Source organism: Phalaenopsis equestris, unplaced genomic scaffold (genome assembly GCF_001263595.1).
Source record: "Phalaenopsis equestris unplaced genomic scaffold, ASM126359v1 Scaffold000964, whole genome shotgun sequence".
Taxonomy (NCBI): domain Eukaryota; kingdom Viridiplantae; phylum Streptophyta; class Magnoliopsida; order Asparagales; family Orchidaceae; genus Phalaenopsis; species Phalaenopsis equestris.
The window spans coordinates 120,504-141,259 of record NW_018165403.1 but is presented as its reverse complement, the minus strand read 5'-3'; the positions used below and the strand labels follow the sequence as shown (position 1 = coordinate 141,259).

At 32.4% G+C, this 20,756-nt stretch overlaps 1 protein-coding gene across 1 annotated transcript in view; it reads left to right on the top strand.

Annotated features, from left to right (window-relative positions):
- LOC110032532 (cell cycle checkpoint protein RAD17) overlaps positions 1 to 20,756 on the top strand; it is a 101,192-nt gene that overhangs the window by 67,505 nt on the left and 12,931 nt on the right. Inside the window, exons 7-9 of the mRNA XM_020736192.1 lie at positions 2,068 to 2,378; positions 2,486 to 2,873; positions 4,218 to 4,343. Coding sequence (XP_020591851.1) covers positions 2,068 to 2,378; positions 2,486 to 2,873; positions 4,218 to 4,343 — 825 coding nt within the window. The remainder of the gene's footprint in view (positions 1 to 2,067; positions 2,379 to 2,485; positions 2,874 to 4,217; positions 4,344 to 20,756) is intronic.

Sequence of the window (20,756 nt, the reverse complement as noted above, 5' to 3'; positions counted from 1 at the left end):
GAAGGGCATGTGACTTTGGAGTTGCGCTCACCGTGACCGAACGCAGCGGAAGAGGGAGAAGAAGGTGCTTGTGTGTGATTTTGCTTTCAACCTAGACATTTTAAATATTTTAATTTTTTAATTAAGTTATTTTATAGAAATTATATATATATATATATATATATATATGTTTAAATCACTGCAACTAGCTTATTCATGTGATTTTATTGTATAGAAATGGTGCAGGTTCGAATATTGTTTATATGTTATTTTTAAGAGCATTTGAAATTTGAGTTGAAGATATTAATGTCTTGAATTTATATGGCTAAGGTGACATGAACTTCTTGTACAAGGGAAAAGAAAGAATCGCGAGTATGAAGTGGAGAGCTAAGCTCTAATTTATGTAGTCGAAGACAAAGATGAGTTGTGGTTTAAGTATATTTTTTTAATGAATCTAATATACATATTATATATTAACAATATGTTTAATTAAACCAAAATTAAGTTGTTGAAGTCCAACTTGGAAGGAGAAGAAATAGTTGAAATGTTTGAGACGAGGGAGGAGGAAGATCAACTTGAGTAAAGTTCGGTAAGGTCCGCTAAATTTTGTGCATTTTATTTATATTAAATGTTATGTTTAACTAATTAAGATGCTATTAAGTCGACATTAATATAATGAATTTAAATCAATGATTATGGGTGCAACAAGTGTTACTTGAAGAATAAGAAAAAGAGAATTCAAGGAAAAGAGAGTCATTCAGGATTCAGGCGTGTAGTTATATTTTTAAATTTAATAATCTTTTTTTATTTCAAAATGTATGTTGACCACATGTATGCTCTACCTTAGTTAGATTTATATTACAATAAATTTTTTATATTGTTAGATATAGAAGGATATGAATGATAGAAAATATATAAAAGATCTGCACAAAAGCTATCTATGATATGCAAGATAGACGTGATGAAAATATTATGCATGATAAATAGTTACACATTTGAATAAATATGCATGTTAGTAAATGAATGAAGATATCTCAGAAGAACATATGTTATGAAAAATGAAATAATTTATATATGAATGCTTGTACATGCATGTTAAGAGTTTACACTCCAATGGTATAGACGAGGGATGCCAGTTCACCAGCACGCGTAGTTATTTTTTTTACCACCACAACCAATTGTGATATGATCACCAATCGCTGCGTCGACGAGAGAATATCAGTCAGGGACGAGTAGAGAGATTACCACCTATATAATTGTGATGTTTAGGTCACTAAATGCTGTGCCGACACGATATTATCGTTCAGGAGCGAGCAAGTTTTTTTCCGCCTCAGATATATATGATATTTAGATCACTAATTACTATGTCGACGGGATAATATCGAGCAAGGATGTCTTAGGTTGTTTTGACGGTGATCTTCAAATAGATAGATGTGTATGTTAAGAGTATAAAGTAAAAGTAAAGTTAAGACATATAGAAGTTTAGATTATTTTTATTTGATAATTATTATTCACATATTAGATTATTATTTGTTTTTTTGTAGAAATATGAAAGATCAGCATGCATATTGTTTTCTCTTCCTTAATGTAATTTAGAAGTGTGATTACTCCTGGGTTATCTTTAAATAACTCATTGTGTGGATTTAATGATTTTTTTTAGGTTTTAAGCTTTTAAACAAGATGAATAGAAAATAAGCTAATGTGTACAATATAAGAGAACAACAACTAGAAAGATAAAAGCTTCTACTTGTTAATTTAATTGCTTTTTAAGTGGTTTTTTTATGAATTTTTGAATATTAAATGGTTAGTGGTAGAAATAGAATAGCGGAGAATTTCTATTGTCGGACTGTCCATTCTCGTCTTGCTTAATTTCATGCTTCCGGCTGGGTCGTGACATCTCTGGCTTGACTTATTCACTACTCACCAAGCATAGTAGATTTTTGATATCTTCCAAATGGTTTATTAAACTTTGACTTTCTTTTTTAGATTAGGACTTACGATCAATATTTGCACTTAAAAGCGATAATTTTTCTTTTCAATGGTTTCAAATAGTCTATTTCTATTCCCAACTGATTATGTACTTTTTAGGTCTCAAGTATATGTCAAAGTTAGATGAGTTTGAAGCCTTTGTAGAAAAGATGGGAAAGTATTCCTTGCTTTGTCCTAGCAATGCTGGAGCATCAAGGAAGCAAGCTATTGTTGTAATTGATGATCTCCCTATCACAAATGGAAGAGTTGCTTTTGGGAGATTAAAGAAATGCTTAACTACTGTCAGTGATTCTGCTCAACTTCCAGTCGTTATATTGATAACAGAATATCATAAAGTTGGGCTTGGTGATAATTCAACAAGGCACAATGAAGAGCTTGTGTCATTTCTTGAGAGAGCTGGTGCTCACAAGGTAAAATCTAAGTGACTTTACATGAAGCAGATATTCTCAAGCTATGACATTATTAATAGTTTGGAAATGTAATGTTCTTTATAAATTTCTCAAACATTCTTTTGTAGGTTGCTTTCAATCCTCTTACAGTAAATTCCATCAAAAAAGTTCTTTCCATGTTATGCAAAGAAGAGAAGTGTGATGTGATTCCCGAACAGATTGATCTGATAGCTAAGGCTAGTGGTGGTGACATAAGAAATGCAATAACATCCTTACAGTACTACTTCTTAAGGCCATATAATTTGCTCAGCTGTACTACATCAACTCTGATGGAAACCAATGACAGATTTGACTCAGATGGATCTAGGTTATCACCGTTTACAGGACTTATTGAGCGAAGGGAAGTCAACTTTAGTTCGCGCTTTCCATTCGCAAAGGATGAAACACTTACTCTTTTTCATGCCTTGGGAAAATTTCTGCACAACAAGAGGGAGGAAGTGGATGCATTATACTTAGGTATACATGCAGAATGAATCTTCATAGAACCTTTTCTTTTAAAGTAAAAGAATTGAATATTAATTAGAAGTTAAGATTTAACGGAAGGGAATTCTATAATAAGTTATTGCTGGCAAATGAATTGGTGATTAACTTATTTATGGATTTTTTATCGGGGCATTTACATATGCAGCACACAATTCTTATGTATTTATATCTCTCATACCTAAACTTTTATATTTTCACATGCATCGGTCAAATATTTAGTATCACATCAGAAATGACACTATTACCACCTTTTAACCGTGAAATATATAGTTTCATGCATTGATTTAAGGCGTCAAATTGTTATGGATATAAATATGAAAGTTTAGGTGTGAGATATGTAAAGACATAAATGCTACGTATGTAAATTTCCTTTTTTTTTTAATTTTATTCTTACGAGTGTATTCTATAGGTTTTCGGTTGTTTTGATGGAATAGAAATGAAGTTACAATGTTTAAAAGAAATTGCCTTCATTGGTTTTGTGGTTTTGAGCAATTATATTTTTTTCCCTTGTATGTTAAACGAGTAAAAGATACATCACTCTAATGCTTATAGCTGCTTCAAGCCAGTTGTATTTTGATAAATGTAATGCATGCCATCATTTGATACCTGAATTTTGATTTTGTGCTTTAACAGATGACATGTACATGGAGTTTAGTGTACAAATCTCAGGTTCTTATAAATATAGCAGCTTTATGGGACTTTTGAAAAAATGTCATTTTCTAGTATTTAATGTTTTCTGAACACTTCTGCTCGTGTTCTGCAGTTGTAATGCCTTTTTGATGCAAATTCAGTGTTTATGTTTGAGTTGCAAATTATGTATTAGAAGAAGGTTGGATGGTACCATTTTCGCCACTGTTTTCTTTAATTATGTATTAGTTCCTTGCAAGTGTGTAGGCAGAAGAGGTGGAGATACGTTTGAGGCCGCACAGTTTGATTGAGGCAGCATAGCTTCTATTCAGGGTCACCTAACATATTTCTTCCTAAATCGAGAGTCTGTCTGAATCGGTCAAATTATATGAATGGTTTGGAGTTTGGCCATTTAAAACTCCATGCACCCATCTCAACTGGCTAGTTTTTGTATTAAATACCAGTTCACTTGTTCAATTCTCAGGACATAATGTGTAACCTCCATTTATCAGTACATATGTGCGCCTACAGTTATAGACACTGATCTAATTTAATTTAGGTACTCTATTAGGCTCAGTAATGTCCTAACCTTTGAATTTGAGTAGGAAAGAAGGTTTACACCTATTCTTTAGTTTTTATTACGATCATTCAAGAGAGTTATAATTCTAATTATGACATCTGATGCTACAGGCTCAGAATCCCCTGTTCTCAAAGACAGATATGTGAGGAAGCCTCTAAAAATGGATGCTCCAGAGTTGATTATTTCTCAAGCGTATGGGCAAGCAATGCCCGTTACCGATTTCCTGCATGAGAATGGTGATCTTTTATTGTTAATTTCCTTGCATCAAGTAGCTCGGTACTCCTTGATTCTCTTAGATAATGATATGTATAAGTCATGTGCAAAGTTTTTATATCAACTGATTTCCAAAGATTTGATGTTATCATCATGTTTTGTTGTTCATATTTCCTTGGATTTGTTTGTTGTGCTACAAGATTTAGTCCAGCTTGCTATTCCTAGTCAATTATTGAAAATCATAGTTTTGTCCTTATGGTTAAATTGTTCTGCTGTTGTTGTGTCAAAAAAATTGAAATGAAAATTACTCTCAAGTCGTACTTTGTAGAATTCATGCATTTGCAGCTCATGAAAAAACTAAGCTGTATGGCTTGCTTTATGTTCTTTGTAACTTCTCTTCTTTTACTTAGTTGTTAACTTTTAATTGTTTTTTTTTCATTTGCGGTTTTTAGAACCTGATTTTAAACACTTGCTACAGTTTGCCCTTTTTTTAGTGAATTTTTTTTGTGCCAAAATTCTGACTTCGACGCAATAAACCTTATGAAAATTAGTGATGGCATTATTCGTGTTGCTATTACCTTGCACTGCAGTGATACGTATGATAGTTATCTGAGAAGTTGATAGAATATGAAAATGTGTGATCTTTGTCATAATTAGAAGGATATGATTTGATGAAACGATTAAAAGGAGCGACTTATGCCTGGATGAGGGTTTCTAGCCTTGAACATAGCTCCTATGAATTGTATCATATTAAAGTAAGAAGGGGAGATTGTCGAGTTTAATGGATTGACATTCCTTTAAAAAAATCTCAATATCCATGCAGACATGCTTGTGTGACTATCATGCTCTAAGCTACATTTGCACTCTCTCCATGACCTCAGCATTCTCCACATTTGCCATATAATAGTTATTATGACCTCTTGCATCTCTATTAGAAATTTGTGTCAAAGATGAGCATTTTTCACTGAGCTCATTCCTATAGTAAGAGCCGACATCAACTCTATATTAAATTGTTGATGTGTATGATGCTTCAACATTGTCTATTTTTTCATATAGGATCGGATCTCCTCATTTACTGTTTTTGACATTTTAACACAGGGTGCACCATTTGTGTATAAGTTGGAGAGCTGTTCCTCTATCCTTGTAACACACCCTTTAATTACTTTTTTACAGTAGTTGCAATTCAAATAAACATATATTTTATTGTTGTCCCAAATGTCATTTTGTACATTATTTCTCCATGTTAGATCCTTCCTATTACCCATGCATTTCTCTGTCTCTAATAATTTTTTCCTAAACCTTAGAAACAAAAAATTTTGCGTTTAAAAAATCTAAATTATGTACAAATAATGAAACGAGAAATATTTAAATTAAATAAATTATATTCAGGAAAAAAGTTAAGGTTTTCAAATTACCACCGGAGATACAGAAAAAAACTTGGATGTGATACCGATGGCAAAGATGACAGTACCTGCAAGCAGGACAGACAGTGGCTGCAAGTGATATTGATAACGATAGCTAGTGCGATAAGAAGGGATGGTGGCGGCTGGGCTGCAAGGAGGGATCGGGGCAGCAGCCAAAAGAAGAGATAGTGACAACTGCAAGCAAGGACGGCAGTAATGACAATTGCATAGGATGGATGACAGGGTTGGGGCTGCATGCACGAACGATGACTGCTCGGGTTTCAAGGAAGATGGCTACAATAAAGACAGTCACTGGAGGTTTGCTGTAGCATGGAGGCTGGCAATGAAAGCGGCGATGGCAGTTAAAAAATAAAAGGATGCATATTTCTTGTATGAACGAGTGGGTCTATCAAGAGTTGAAGGGGACATGAATGTGTGAGGGGTTTCGTAAGTTGTGATTGCATGATTTATTCAACATTTATTAGAAAGACCTAAATGCATTACCTCACACATAGTGAGCTGAAGCGAGCCTTAGTAGGGGTGAGGTACTCATCTCACCTTGAATTTATTAGCGTAGCCTCATTTTAATTTGGCTAAAAAATACGCTGGTGGTACATCCTACTATGCAATTTTAAATAGGGGCAAGAGAAATTATTGAATAATGCCTTCCTTATTAAGGAATGAAGATATAATTTGATTAAAATAATCAAAACTATTATCAGTCCTAAGTTTTTAACATGACACCAATTTGAATTTTTTACCATGAAGATAAAAATTAGAAAAATATGACTCGTATCAAACTTTTGTTTGATGGCATAAAACAATGTCACTTTAGTATAATCATCAATAAATATGATATTTTTTTTAGCAATATAAAGCATTTTTGTCTCACAATTTAGCCTAGTAGCTTAGAGTTATTTAGATAGAAACAATCAGACAGTAGAGACGTAATATTCTAACAAATAAAATAAGTTAAAAATACCTTTCTAACAATCAAGAGCTAAAACCTCATCTTGATTTAAGTGTCACATATGAAGATCAAGTTTCATACTATAAATTTTAGCGAATAGCTGTAAAATAAGATGCAGTGATTTCTTGTTTTCTATTTTTTTTATTCCTTGTACATGCAAACTCTCTCCTGCTAGTTATTTGATTAGTAGCAATTTTTTCAGCAGTAAAAAATAAATAATAGATTTTTTCAAACATTAAATTAGTAGATAATTTTAATTCTACAGAATACTAGTTCTTATATATAAGAGCTAATATGTATGAAATTCAGAGCAAGCGAATAATGGTATTTTCATTTTATTAGAATTTTTAAATAAATATGTTAAAATTATTTGTAAGAAATTCTCTAAGGAGTACCATCAAATATTGTACAATTTAAGCTACATTCATTTCTACTTTCTTAAACCATGTTTATTTTATGGGAATGGGTCCAATAACATTCCCATTTAGTATCCTAATTAAAAAACTCCTTTGATTAACTTATACATTGATTTTATTTTATTATCATTATGTTACTTTCATTCATTTGAACCATACTTAGATTTTTTAATGTGCATGCAAATGTGTTTTCAACATATGATAAAGTTATATGATTAAATGAAAATAGTTGCCATGTAAAATTTTTATTTTAATGATAATATGAATCATAATAATTAAGTTACTCTAGACCATTTAAATAAATATTTTTTTTATAAAAATTGTTTTTGTAAACTTCTTTAATATTTAAAAATTCAATAGAAACAAACATATCTTAATTGAAATCATCTCAAAACGTTCTCACATTTCTTATTAGCATCCTTTTCATCCCAAATTTTCATGGAATTCATACGATGGTCTTGACTGTGAGATCATTTTAAATCATATTTAATATCTTCTCATGCTCCTCTATATAAATCAAATCAGATTGTATATTTGTTGAATCTACAATAATTTTATTTGATTCATTGGTCATATTTTTTAAGTGTAGATATATGAAGTACATCTTGTATTCCTTGCATGTGTGCTGGTAAATTAAGCCATTGTTTTATTTAATTAATAATTTCATATGACCGTGCATATTGTGGACTCAATTTTTCTTTTTTTTTTCCCGAATGTTTATTCAAATTGAGCTTGATAAATGCCAAGTTTCAATCTATTTGGATTTATCAAATTTTCTCAATAGTGTCATCTACTAAGTCAACACTGATGACTTTATTTCCCTATTTTAGCCCATAATGTTACATATTTTTTGTTCTTCTTGATTACTCTAACCTTCTATTTAGGGTTATGATATTTGAAGGTTCTCAAATATCGCAGTTAATTATCATGAAAGGAGTTGATCTAAAACTTTTAGGAAAGGAAATTCTATATTGTTTAGCAATTTTATAGACATCATGATGGAACTTCTAATGTCAAACTTTATAAAAAAGAGGAGAAAAAAATGTAATTTAGGATTTTAAAAGGGGCATGCTCTAGTATGTAATAACTATCTTGGATATTTTCTTTATTTAGAACAAGTATGAGGGAGCTGGATGAGTGGTTATTTTTGTCACACCTCAACTAACAGGTAGGGTTAATCGTGGTGTGATAAAGGCTGACAACTTGGTCAGGCAATCTCACCAGTACCAGTACTCGTACTGACTTTAATAATTAAGACTCAGTGGGCCGCAACATACGAAATACATTACATTTCATATTTTATTCATATTCATACTCAGAAGCATGAATATCATATCATTCAAAATATGAGAACTATACGGAGTTGCTAAATACAATATATCAAAAGTACGTACCCAAAACATATTTACAAGCTCTCAAAATTATCATGTAAAAGCTGTCATAAAACACACCTAGCTACTCTGCCCGATGTTTGTTTCCCCTGCCTGAAAGGTAACATTGAAGAATGAGCAACAATGAGCTTAGAGAAATAATTAGAGCTAATATAAGCTTTTATACATAAAAAAGGAACATGTATGCTTGTTGAAAACTGTATATGCCTACACATAAGTAATAACATGTTAGCATGGCAGCAAACATGAAAAGAGAGTGGGTAATGTAAAAATTAAGTTTGCAGTGTAGCATGTAGATCGTTTGCATGAAATTATAAACATAATCAAAAATATGTTCGTAGGCATATTCATGATTTGTTTATTGTATGTAATCATATCAATGTCATTTCATAGTACTCACTTATTTAATATATAGGACAACTATTTTCATGTCCTTCATTGGTTGTCACCCTACCCCAAAGGCCTTATAACCTATTGATAAATGTTCAGTTTCCCGCAACATAGCAGTTATTGATACACAAAAAATATATGCATTTTTAGACCCATATTTTATATTCATTTTTGGTGATATCGCACTTTAATGGAAGATATTTTTATATTTTATTGCAGGTTGATTTTTAGGAGTTGAAGGAAAAAGGAAAGTAAAAATGATAGAATTTAGAGTCAAAATGACGTTTTTGAAGGAATGCTTAGCGTCGAAAGCGCCAAGAGCAACGCCGACGGTACAGACGAACAAAACAGATGGTGAATTTTACTCAGCGCAGACGACGCCAGAAGCAGCGCCGACAACGCCAGAAGCAGCGCCGACGATACTGTTTGACAGAGAGCAGCGAATTAAATAGCGGAACACTGGCGCCGACGGTGCCAGAATTGGCGCCGATGGCGCCAATGTCGATTCAACCCCTGTTTTTAGAAGATTCGACGAATTTAGACGCTTTTTGAAGAGTTTTTTGAGACACCTATTGAAGAACCAACTCTAGGCTTTATTTGGAGCTAAAATTGATCATAAAAGTGACTCTTCCTGACATCTCATTGTCCCAATTCAACATTCTACGCATCACATATTTTTCCATTTTTCATTCCACAACCATTTAGAGTCCATTGTTCTTATAATTTAGAGTTTTGTGATGAAATTAAGTGTGAATTCTTCTCTAAAAGTGTTGGAGAAGGAGAAAAGTGAGAGATTTCTTCTTTCTACATTTCCTAGAAGAGTCTACAAGGGATTTGCTTTGAGAAAAAAGTTTCAGATAAGTGTTGTTTGTTTATTAGTATTGTATGTACTTTCTTTTATATATGAAATTTGTGTTTTGTTGTATCTTTCTCATGAAGTCTGAGTAATTTATTTTATCTTTCTCTTTACTCTGAGATATGGTTAAATGAAGAGATAATATGGATGTGTCAATATTAAAATATAAAATAAATTGTGATGATTTTTCAACTCGTAACTTAATTTACTTATCGATCTGACCAATTGAATTGTTAAAATGTGTTGTGAAACATATCATCCGGGAAATGGAGTATGAGTTCTACAACAGAATGATGATCACATTTGGTTCCATGAAGGAGAACGTTCATGAAATTAAGTGCAAATAAATAGAGAAATATATTTTGTTGGGTGTAGAATTGGAGAATCTTTAGGGTGACAACCTAAAATCCCCAATTCGGTCTTAGTGTTTAAAATGTAAAGCGAGAGTTAGCCTTCAGGTGAAGGGAAGTGGGAGCTCTGTAGTGTGTTTCAGTATCCTTCTAGACTAGCTACGAATTTAGGGACTAGACATGAGATTAGCCAATGATTTTCTATAACACTGTATCAGGGTAGAGAACTAAAATTATTTCTATTTGACACAATACATATTAGAACCACTTATCTCATCTCATTTTATCAAAACCTCATTGTAGTGGGAAAGATGTTTTTCACATAAGAAATCTTCATCACATAAACATAGTTTAATAGTTTAGTAGTTACTATTTAAACTTTATATTTCAGTTTTGTTATTAGTTAAATAATTTAATTTTGATAATATCTCAACATTCGAAATTAGTGACAGTAAATTCGTTTTGACTTTCTGTGAATTTCCTAGTAAATTTATCATTTCAAATTTAAATCTTCCCCGTGGGATCAATATTTCGGGCTTAAATAGAAAGACTTTTATTACTTGATAACAATACGTATACTTGCGTAGAATCTCAACATTAATTGCTTAAATTTCTTAATCATAAACATTGCATCAAGCTTTTGGCACCGTTACATAGAGGAGTTAAACTAATATAATTCGAGATCAATTATCGATAACCTTCGTGATACCCACGATTCCTTAACGTTCTGTCACAGTCTGATTCCAACGAGTCTCAAAATTTCGTCCCCGTATAAATATCAATAATCCAGAATACTCCCAACATAATGTACTTGCAATCACTCATGTAATAGTCTATCCATTTTTTCTTACATCAAACATTTATCAGACACTACTTGCATCATATGCGTTTAAAATAATAAATATATACCTCCAGGAAAGTCATATCATAAGCATAGTCATATGTAGCATAGTCCGATCATAGCATTACATGCATCGTAAGAAAGGTAAACATGCATTCATATATTCAATTGCAAATATCCATTCATAATATGTAGAAATTTTAAATGCATCTGTCAAAATAGAAATTATATTAAAATCTATAAAAGATTACTTTTCGTAAATTAACACTAGATTATTTCATCTGACTTGACGAAGCAGCCCTATGACACATGCTTATACACTTGTCTCGAGCTCGCTGTCTCGTATAGACAACATGAGAATTCATAAGCATCTTAGAAATTTATAAAATTTGGACTCCCATCATGATTAACCCAAAAACAAGTATATACCCAAACATACCTTAAAAGGGCTTCTGGCATAACTTTGTCTTTTTCGGAAAAAATCAAATTTCTCTCTTTCTAACATTTCCCTCGTTGATTTCATGCTAAAACTAGTACGAAAACTTTCAAATCACTATCGATGCTTCTAACATGAGTTTGACACTTCCGACGACTACTAAAAAAGAAAAATGCACGAAAAATGAGCAATCTCAATATGGAAGTGTGGGAAGGAAATGAATGTCTCAAATGAAATGAGAGGGATTAGTGCTTACAAAAATTGCCCATTATGTCATGATCTGGACAGGTGCTCGGAATTAATCAAAGACGGGAATGGACAGCTATATAATGAAAATGTATATCTATGTTACTCTATTTCTATTTTAAAAAATTCAATATTAAAAATTACATAAAAGAACCACTAAAGAAAGCAATAAAACATAATAAGTAATAATTTGTACATTTCTGCTTATTCTCGCATCCTGTATACATTTACTCTTCTTCTATTTATCTTGTTCAAATATTTAAAATATAAAATAATATTAAAATAATATAAGAAGTTATCTAAAAGTAAAACCAGGAGTAATCACATTTCTAAAAAAAAGTAATCTAATGAAAAGAATTTAATATTCCATGTCGGTCTTTTTAATATTTATAAGAAATCTTATAGTATGTTGGTTTTTTATATTTATATATTTATAAGCAATGTGATATATGGTAATGCACGCATTAATCAATTTTTTTTTAAATAAGATAATCTATATGCATTTATCTTAATTTTACTTTTACTTTACACTCTTTACATACATATCTGTCTCTATGAGGATCATCGTCAATAAACCTAACACACCTTTCGCCGATATTGCCCAATCGAATTCTGTGAACACAACAGTTAGCAATCTACACATCACGGTTGTCTAGGGTAGAATAACCCTTTACTTGGCCCTGACCGATATTATCGTTTCTGCACGGCGGTTAGTAATCTAACCATCATAATTTTTTGTGGTGATAGAAAAATTCTACGCGCATGGGTACACTGATGTTTCTTGCCTGTACCATTAGCGGGTGAAATTCTCCTTTAAGTTTGCACATAAAAGTATTTATATATATGTTATTTTATTCTTCATAACATACATTATTCTAAGACATGTTCATGTATTTATTAATATGCATATCTATTCTGTTGTGCAACAATTAATCATGCATCTCTCATATCATTCATATATCTATCTCATATAATCTCTTATGTCATGTTTTTTTTTATCATGCATATCTTTTTCTTATATGCTTACCATTCTTATATGGTTCCTATCATGCTTATCGTGTTTATCTTGCATAATATTTCCATTATACATATTATGCATCTCATGCATATTTGTTATATTTTTTGTGTCATACATATCTTTTCTAATCTAATAATATGAAAATCCTCTACAATATAACTTTAATTGAATTAAAACATACATATAAATTAACATACATTGTGATATTAAAAGAAATTCCTAAAATTTAGAAATGTAATTACTCTCTTTAGTTGTCATGCTAAGCTCTTAATATTCGATAACTAGTTGGAGGCTGCAGTACCTTTTATATTGAGCTCAATAGCCTATAAAATATAATATTAAAATTTACAATTCAAATAATTGCCGTAAATTAGATTATTTTTCATGAATTAACATAATATTATGTTATTTGATGTTTATATAGCCATCATAAGATAATTTTCTACACGCTTGACTTAAACTCGCCACCTCACGTAATCGCCTTGAAATTGTAAACGAATTAGGAATTTATAATATATTGGTTCATTAGATAATTTAGCTTAAAAGATTATTAATTTGCCAAAACATACCTCGACGACTAGTCCTTCTCCAAAGCTACCATTACTTTGTCACCTCCAACCACACCTCTCCTCTGCCGATATCGTGCTAGAACCTTTTTAGAATCTCGCAAAAACGTTTGACGCTTCTAGCAAAATCAAGCCCACTCGAGTCGAGTACATCATAGTTTGAACTTGGCTTGGTTTAATTATAAGTTGTTCATATTCGGCTTGAGCTTGTGTTTGTGTTGAGCTTTCATATATTGTTCAAGTTTGATTTGTTTAAAATTTTCATTGTTTGGAATTGATTTGTACTTGATTTGTTTATGATAAGTGAATTAGTATTTAAATGAGCTAAAAATTCAAACGAACATGTAGATTTTCATATAAAAAATTCAATAAATAATTTTACCAAATTGATTGCAGCTATTAATTTATTGTTTATAGACTATACCCTACAATATCTTAAATATTGTTTCTCCTACTTTTTACCCTAAATCCCTCGCTTAGGAAATGTTTAGTAGAATAATTTGTGTAGCATTTAAGCATTATTTAATCTAAATCCTATCAAGCAATTTAAAATGACAACTTTAAACCTACAGAAATTTAATTTTAAGTATTTATATATAATATATGATATGAGCTATCGTGGAACTATCAAAAAACAAGTTAATATTCTAGTTAATTAAATTTTATTTAAATAATATATCATATATGATATGAGAGTATTTAACAAGTTACTTATTAAACAACAAATGAGATTGTTTGTGAACATAAATGAACAAGTTCGACTATGTTTGTGTTTAGTTCATTAAGCTTTACGCTTTTAAAGATTGTTCTAGCTTGTTTATTTATAAATTTGAACAAATATGTTTGAGTCTTAATCGAGCTGAGTTTTAATTGTTCTTCAAGTGCATTGGTTCATTTACAACCCTAGCTATCAAAAAGAAGAAAATGCACGAAAATTGAGGCAAAACTCATATTAAAAGTGTGAGGATGAAAAGAAATGTCTTAAATAGCGTGAAATAGGGATTACACTTACAGAAATTGATCGATTTTACACGTAAAATTTTATAAAGTTAGTTCGATTGAAATCCGAGGGGTGCAAAAATCGAGACACATCTTCAGTCGTCGAAATTTAACAAATTTCTCAAAAATTGATTATTACATTCTACTATCCTTATAAAATTTCGTCCTCAAAACTCATGAAATTTACATCAACTATGAAGATGAAACAAAAGGTGTTTACAAAAACCAGCTTCTTGTGCAGGGATAACTAAAATATATATGATAAACTATACATTTGAGAAATCCAACATAACACCAAGCAGACAATTCATTCATCAAACTGTGTCAGAACAAGTGACAAGAGACTCTTCTGATTCTTGACGAGTCAAGGAATAAACTCTTGGACGAATGTTCTGCGTTGGTTGCTCCTTACGAGCCAGAGTATTAGCTTTTGTTTTCCTTTGTTGATCACTTCAAGAGATAGATCATTTCTGAAAATTCCTGTGAGTTGGATTCCTTCTTGAATGAACATCTAATGTCGATCTCTGAACAACATTAGTGTAATTTCTCCTCTGATGTCCAGGGTGTCTACATAAGTAACAGACCTTCGACCCAAGTAAACATTCAGCACGATGATGCTTCCTACGCTTAACACAAAGCTATATAGTGCTACAACCAGCTTGGCTAATAGCTCCATCGGTGTTGGACTTCATCTTCCCACCAGACTCTCCTCTTGAATGAACTGTTGGTGTCACTTCTTTTGAACTCTTCCTCTTGTGCATATCTCTATGCTTCTGAGTGTACTTAAAATCAATCTCCACCTGCATAGACTCTCCACTAGTATTGAATAGTCTGCAATCCCATGTGGCATTAGCGGCTACTTGATTGAATCATTCAATCCAGAAAGAAATCTATGACATTTCTCTTCTGCATTTGGAATGAGTTGCGGTGCATATCTCGATAGCATAGTATACTTCGCTTCATACTGCATAATTGATCGATCTCCTTGCGCCAACCTAATGTATTCATCTTACATTTTTTTTCTGGTCGACAGTGGTAAAAATCAATTTTTGAAGGTTTTCACAAACTCAACAAGTGACTGGTTTTACCTCCAAGCTTCTCATGCATCTGACCTTGCCACCATTTTTCAGGTTCCCCTTCAAAAGCAAAAGTGGCGAGGGTAACTCTTCTTTCTAGTGGACAAGACATGCCATCTGTGATTTTCTTCACTCTTAATAGCCAATATTTTGCTTCCACTAACTCTCTTGATCTAGAAAACAAAAGTAGTCTTATTTCTTGAAAGAACTTCAAATATTTATCCATCAGTGCTCCTCCATTGCTATTAGCTTAAGATTGAAAATTCTTAATCAACTACGCACAACAGATTTTACATTCTCATCTCTAATCTCTTCCTCCAGATCATCTATAATTCTGAAAAAAAATCATATAATTTAATTAGACTCAATTAATATTTTTAATTTCTATTATTTATAACTTAATCAAAATGTCTTAAATAGTCTGAAATACGGATTTACTCTTACAAAAACTGTCTCTGATCCCTAAATTGCAAAATTCGGCTTCCCTCAGTGACGCTCGACCCGTTTGCTACCCGCAACCCTTGCACTGCAACAAGGGTCACAGCTCCCTCGCTGCTTCTGCCGCGGGAGAAAGAATAGGGAGGGGTATCGGCTAGGGGGAAGGGTTGTGAGAGGGAATCAGAAACGGGGAGTGGATCGCTGCTTACAAGATGGCCGCTCGTCCCTTCCTAATCGTGTCTGTGGGATGAGCTGCGATCAAAGCCCATTATAGGACCTGCTGAGCTCAATCGAACAGGGAGGGAAGGTGTGTGTGAGTGAACCCGGAGGGGAAAAGGGGTATTAGGAGAGGGGGAGGAGATTTTAAGCGCTCTGAACACATTTGATTGCACGAAAGGAATAAAAGAGGCGTTAGTAGGTGGACTACAGTGATGAGGATTAGAGAAATAATTAAGGTTAACAAAATTAATTAAACTTATTACTTCAACATTTTGTCTCCCAAACCATGCATAATTTACACCCAGTACTTTATATTGAATTGATCGATTTTTTGTGTAGAATTTTATAAAATTATTTTGATTGAAATTTGAGGGGTGTGAAAATTAAGGTACATTTTCATTCATCGAAATTTATCAAATTTCTAAAAAATTGCTTATTACACTCGAATCCTAAGTCATGAGCTACGACTTTCGGTCGTCACACGCCAAGACTACTCATCTACGTTGCAGATTGCGTTGGAGCTCGTGGGACCACCTCTAGATGAGCGAGGAAGCTATCGAGTGAGGGAAACCCGAGGGAGCAGGAATTTGGGAGAGAGGGCAAGAATATGAAGGCTCTGGAGGAAATACGATGCATCCGATGTATAAAATGGCATGAGGGCATGAGGTGGTGGGGAACAGTGCAAGTACCGGATATTATGGGATGAATTAGGATAACTAAGGATTAATTTAATAAAACTGAAAACTTCCCAAATTTATCTCTCAATTCGTTCATTGTTCATGCATAACATTTTATATGGAATTGATCTATTTCATGCATAGAATTTAATAAAATTATTTCGACTGAATTCTAATAGATGTTAAATTTAAGATATTTTTCGAATGTGTTGAATTTTGTCTGATTTCTTGAAATTTGGACATTACAGATCTCCCTTCATAAAAATTTCGTTCTCGAAATTTCTTACTTTACTTGAATAGGAAGGGATGTTGTCGTAACATGTCTTCTTCTTTTTCTCAAGTAGCTTCCTTTTCTGGCCTGTACTTCCACTTTATCTTCACAAAAGGAATCTGTCTCTTTCTTAGCTTTTTAAGACCAGTTGCTAAAATCATTTCGAGCTCTTCAATATATGTTATATTTTTTTTTCTTCGATTTCATGTAAAATTTTTTTCTCTGAATTTGGAACTCATTTTCTTAACTTTGAAATGTGAAACACATCGTGAATATCTAACATATCTGCAAATAGCTAATCTGTAGGCAATTAGACCGATTATTTCTATATTTTCAAAAGGACCAATATATCTGAGACTCAGCTTGTTTCCTTGACAAAATCTAACTGTACTTTTCGTTGGCCTGACTTTAAAAAATGTGAAATTTTTAATTTTAAATTTTATTGCTTTGTGCTCTGAGTTGTAATATTTCTGTTGTCGATCTTGAGCAACTTTCAATCTGTCTTCTGATTAATTTGATTTTATTTGTGGCTTCGTCAACTAGCTCAGGACTTAACATTTAGCTTTCACCCACTTCAACCCAATTGATTGGAGTTCTTCACTTTCTGCCATACAATGCTTCATAAGGAGCTATTTTGATACTAGACTGATAGCTATTGCTATATCTAACCACTTTTCTGATTGACATTGTTTCAGGAGTTCCGGAAATTTACTATTATCTTATTGAGCTATTTTAATTCTAAATATCAAATTTGGTTACACTGTTAGTTGATGTAAGTACCCCTTAACTTATGGCATTCTAACTTTCAACTATAATGCATCAGCTTCTTTATTCAACTTTGGCCTCCGAGTGATAATCTAGCTTGCACTACCTGTTAATTTACCACTCAAAACATCAGCAACAACATTTGCTCGTCCAAGACAATACTGTATATCCAAATCATAGTTTTTGATCAGCTCTAACCATCTTCACTGTGTCAAATTCCGCTATTTGTTTGAAACTGTAATTTAGACTTTAATGATCAGTAAAGATTTCACATTTCACATTGTACAAATAATGTCGTCAAATCCCGAGAGCAAATACCACAACTAACTCCAGATCATGTGTCGGATAGTTCCTTTCACGTGGCTTCAAATGTCTTGATGCATAAGCTATCACCCTTTTTGTTCCGCATTAAAACACAACTCAGGTCCCTTAATAATATGTCACTGTAAATCCGTAATCATTCTGTGCATGATGGAACAACTAACACTGGTGTAGTGGTCAAATATTTCAAATTTCGAAAACTATGCTCACATTGCATTCCATTCAAATCGGACATCTTTTCCAATCTGCTTGGATAACACAACAACTTTTGTGAAAAGCCCTCTACAAACCTTTTATAATATCCAACCAAAACATAGAAACTGTGCATCTCTATAACATTCTTTGGAGTAGGTCATTCTACAATTGCCTTCGTCTTCCGAGCATCCACTGAAATTCCCTGATCACTGATAATGTGTCCCAAAATTGCAATGCTTCACAGCCAAAATTCATATTTTGAAAATTTTGCATATATGTGATCCTGCATCGTAGCTTCAAAACTAACCTCAAATGTTTTGTATGATCTTCATTTGTTCTTGAATAAATCAGAATATCATCAATAAATAAAATGATGACTTAATCCACATATGACTTGAAAATTCGATTCATTAGGACCATGAAAATTGCAGGAGCATTGGTTAAGCCAAAATGCATAACTAAGAATTCATAATGACCATATCTAGTCTCAAAAGTTTTCTTAGTTATATCTGCCCCCTTGACTGACCTGATGATAATCTGATTTCAGATAAATTCGAGAAAATACATTTGCAGCCTCTAACTGATCAAATTGATCATCAATCCCGATAAATGATATTTGTTCTTAAATGTCACCTTGTTCAACTCCTTGTAGTCAATACATAACGGCATCGATCCATTCTTCTTGACGAACAATACAGGAGCACTCAACGGTGAATTGCTTCTTCTGATAATCTATCAGTTTCTATGGCTGACATTTTAATTCCTGTAATTCCTTCAAAGTCATTCTGTAAGGAGATTTGAGTATTGCAGACGTTTTTGGCTGCAAATTAATGCTAAATTCAACTTCTTGTTTTGGTGGTAACTCTGACAATTCTTCAGGAAATACATCGAGAAATTCAGAAATCGCTGTAATATTTTTCAATTCCTGTAGATCTTTATTCAACATTTTTCATTTTGCTAGAAAACACCAGTTCATCATCTAATCGTTCTGTACAGCGGGGAGAGGAAACAAGAAATCCAAATGAACAAAAAAGAGAAATCGAGTAGACGGAAGAGAAAATGAAGAAGCGAAGAAGATGAAGTGAAGGGTTGGGCAGTTAAACAGAAGGAGAAGTGGTGAGGGGTTAGAAGCTCCGGAGACAAGTCACTCTATAAATATACACGAGTGGCAAGAACTTACCAGGAGAGCCGTAGCCGTGGTGGGTTCGATTGAAGAAGACTCAAACCCTAGTCACTCGCTGTAGAGGAGGAAGAGGAACGTTGGGAAGAATATTCGAGCTGATTTGTGTGAGAAGGTGGTGACATTGAGGGTTCTCGCGTGCAGAGACCGGAGAGCAAGAAGGGCAGGCAATCGCGGGCAGGAGGAAGGACATTCTTTTGTGTGTGTGCTAAGTCAGGCAAAGTGTTTGAAGAGGTAGGTGTAGTTTTTATATAATAATAATAATAATAATAATAATAATAATAATAATAATAATAATAATAATAATAATAATAATAATAATAATAATAATAATAATAATAATAATAATAATAATAATAATAATAATAATAATAATAATAATAATAATAATAATAATAATAATAATAATAATAATAGTAATAAAAATAATAATAATAATAATATATATATATATATATTATTGATTAAATAAAATAACAATGAGGTAAATTATTTAATTTTTAATAACATAATAAATATGAATGTCGTGCTTATTTAGGCATTCAATTTTAGAGGAATCGACGTCACTGCAAAACAATTGACATTGATTGAGTACTTTTTTTTTTTAAATTATTGTAATAATTTTATATTTCTTTTAAAAATGTAATAGGAATATAATCATTCTTCCTTTTTATTTAATTTTATCATTTTGAAATGAATGTTAATTATTTGCATAGTTGTACTTATTTATTACATATGCATGCTATAAAAGAAAGATATTGGATTATATTTAAAATGAAAATGAGATGATACAATTTTTAGATGATGTTCTTGTGATGAGTGTATATATATATTAAATGATATTGATATGATAGTTAATGTTGACGTGCTTGAGATCTATTTATAAATTTTGAGGACGAAATATTTGTCAGTGGGGAAGACTGTAACAGTTCTATAAAGAGGGAGAAGAAACGAGAAAAGCGAAGGAACAAAGAAGAGGCATCAAACAGAGGAAAGAGAAATTGAAGAAGCGAAGAAGACGAAGTGAGGGTCGGACAATTGGAGAGAAGAAGAGGAATTGGGACGTCAAAAGTCTAGAAGACAAGTTGCCTTATAAATAAACACGAGAGGCAAGAACTTACCATGAGTGTTAGTGCAGCGTGCGGGTTCGATCGAAGAAGAAGACTCGAACCCTCACATGTAGAGGAAGAAGAGGAACAATGGGAAGAATAGTCGAGCTGCTTCATGTGAGGAGAAGGCAGCAACATTAAGGGTTCTCTGGTGCAGAGACTTGAGAGGAAGAAGGGCAAGTGATTGCATGCGGGAGGTAGGAGACCTTTTCTTGCTGTTGCTGAGCCGGGCGCCGAGTGTTTGAAGAGGTAGGATAGTTTTTATATAATAATTATAATATATAATATATATATATATATATA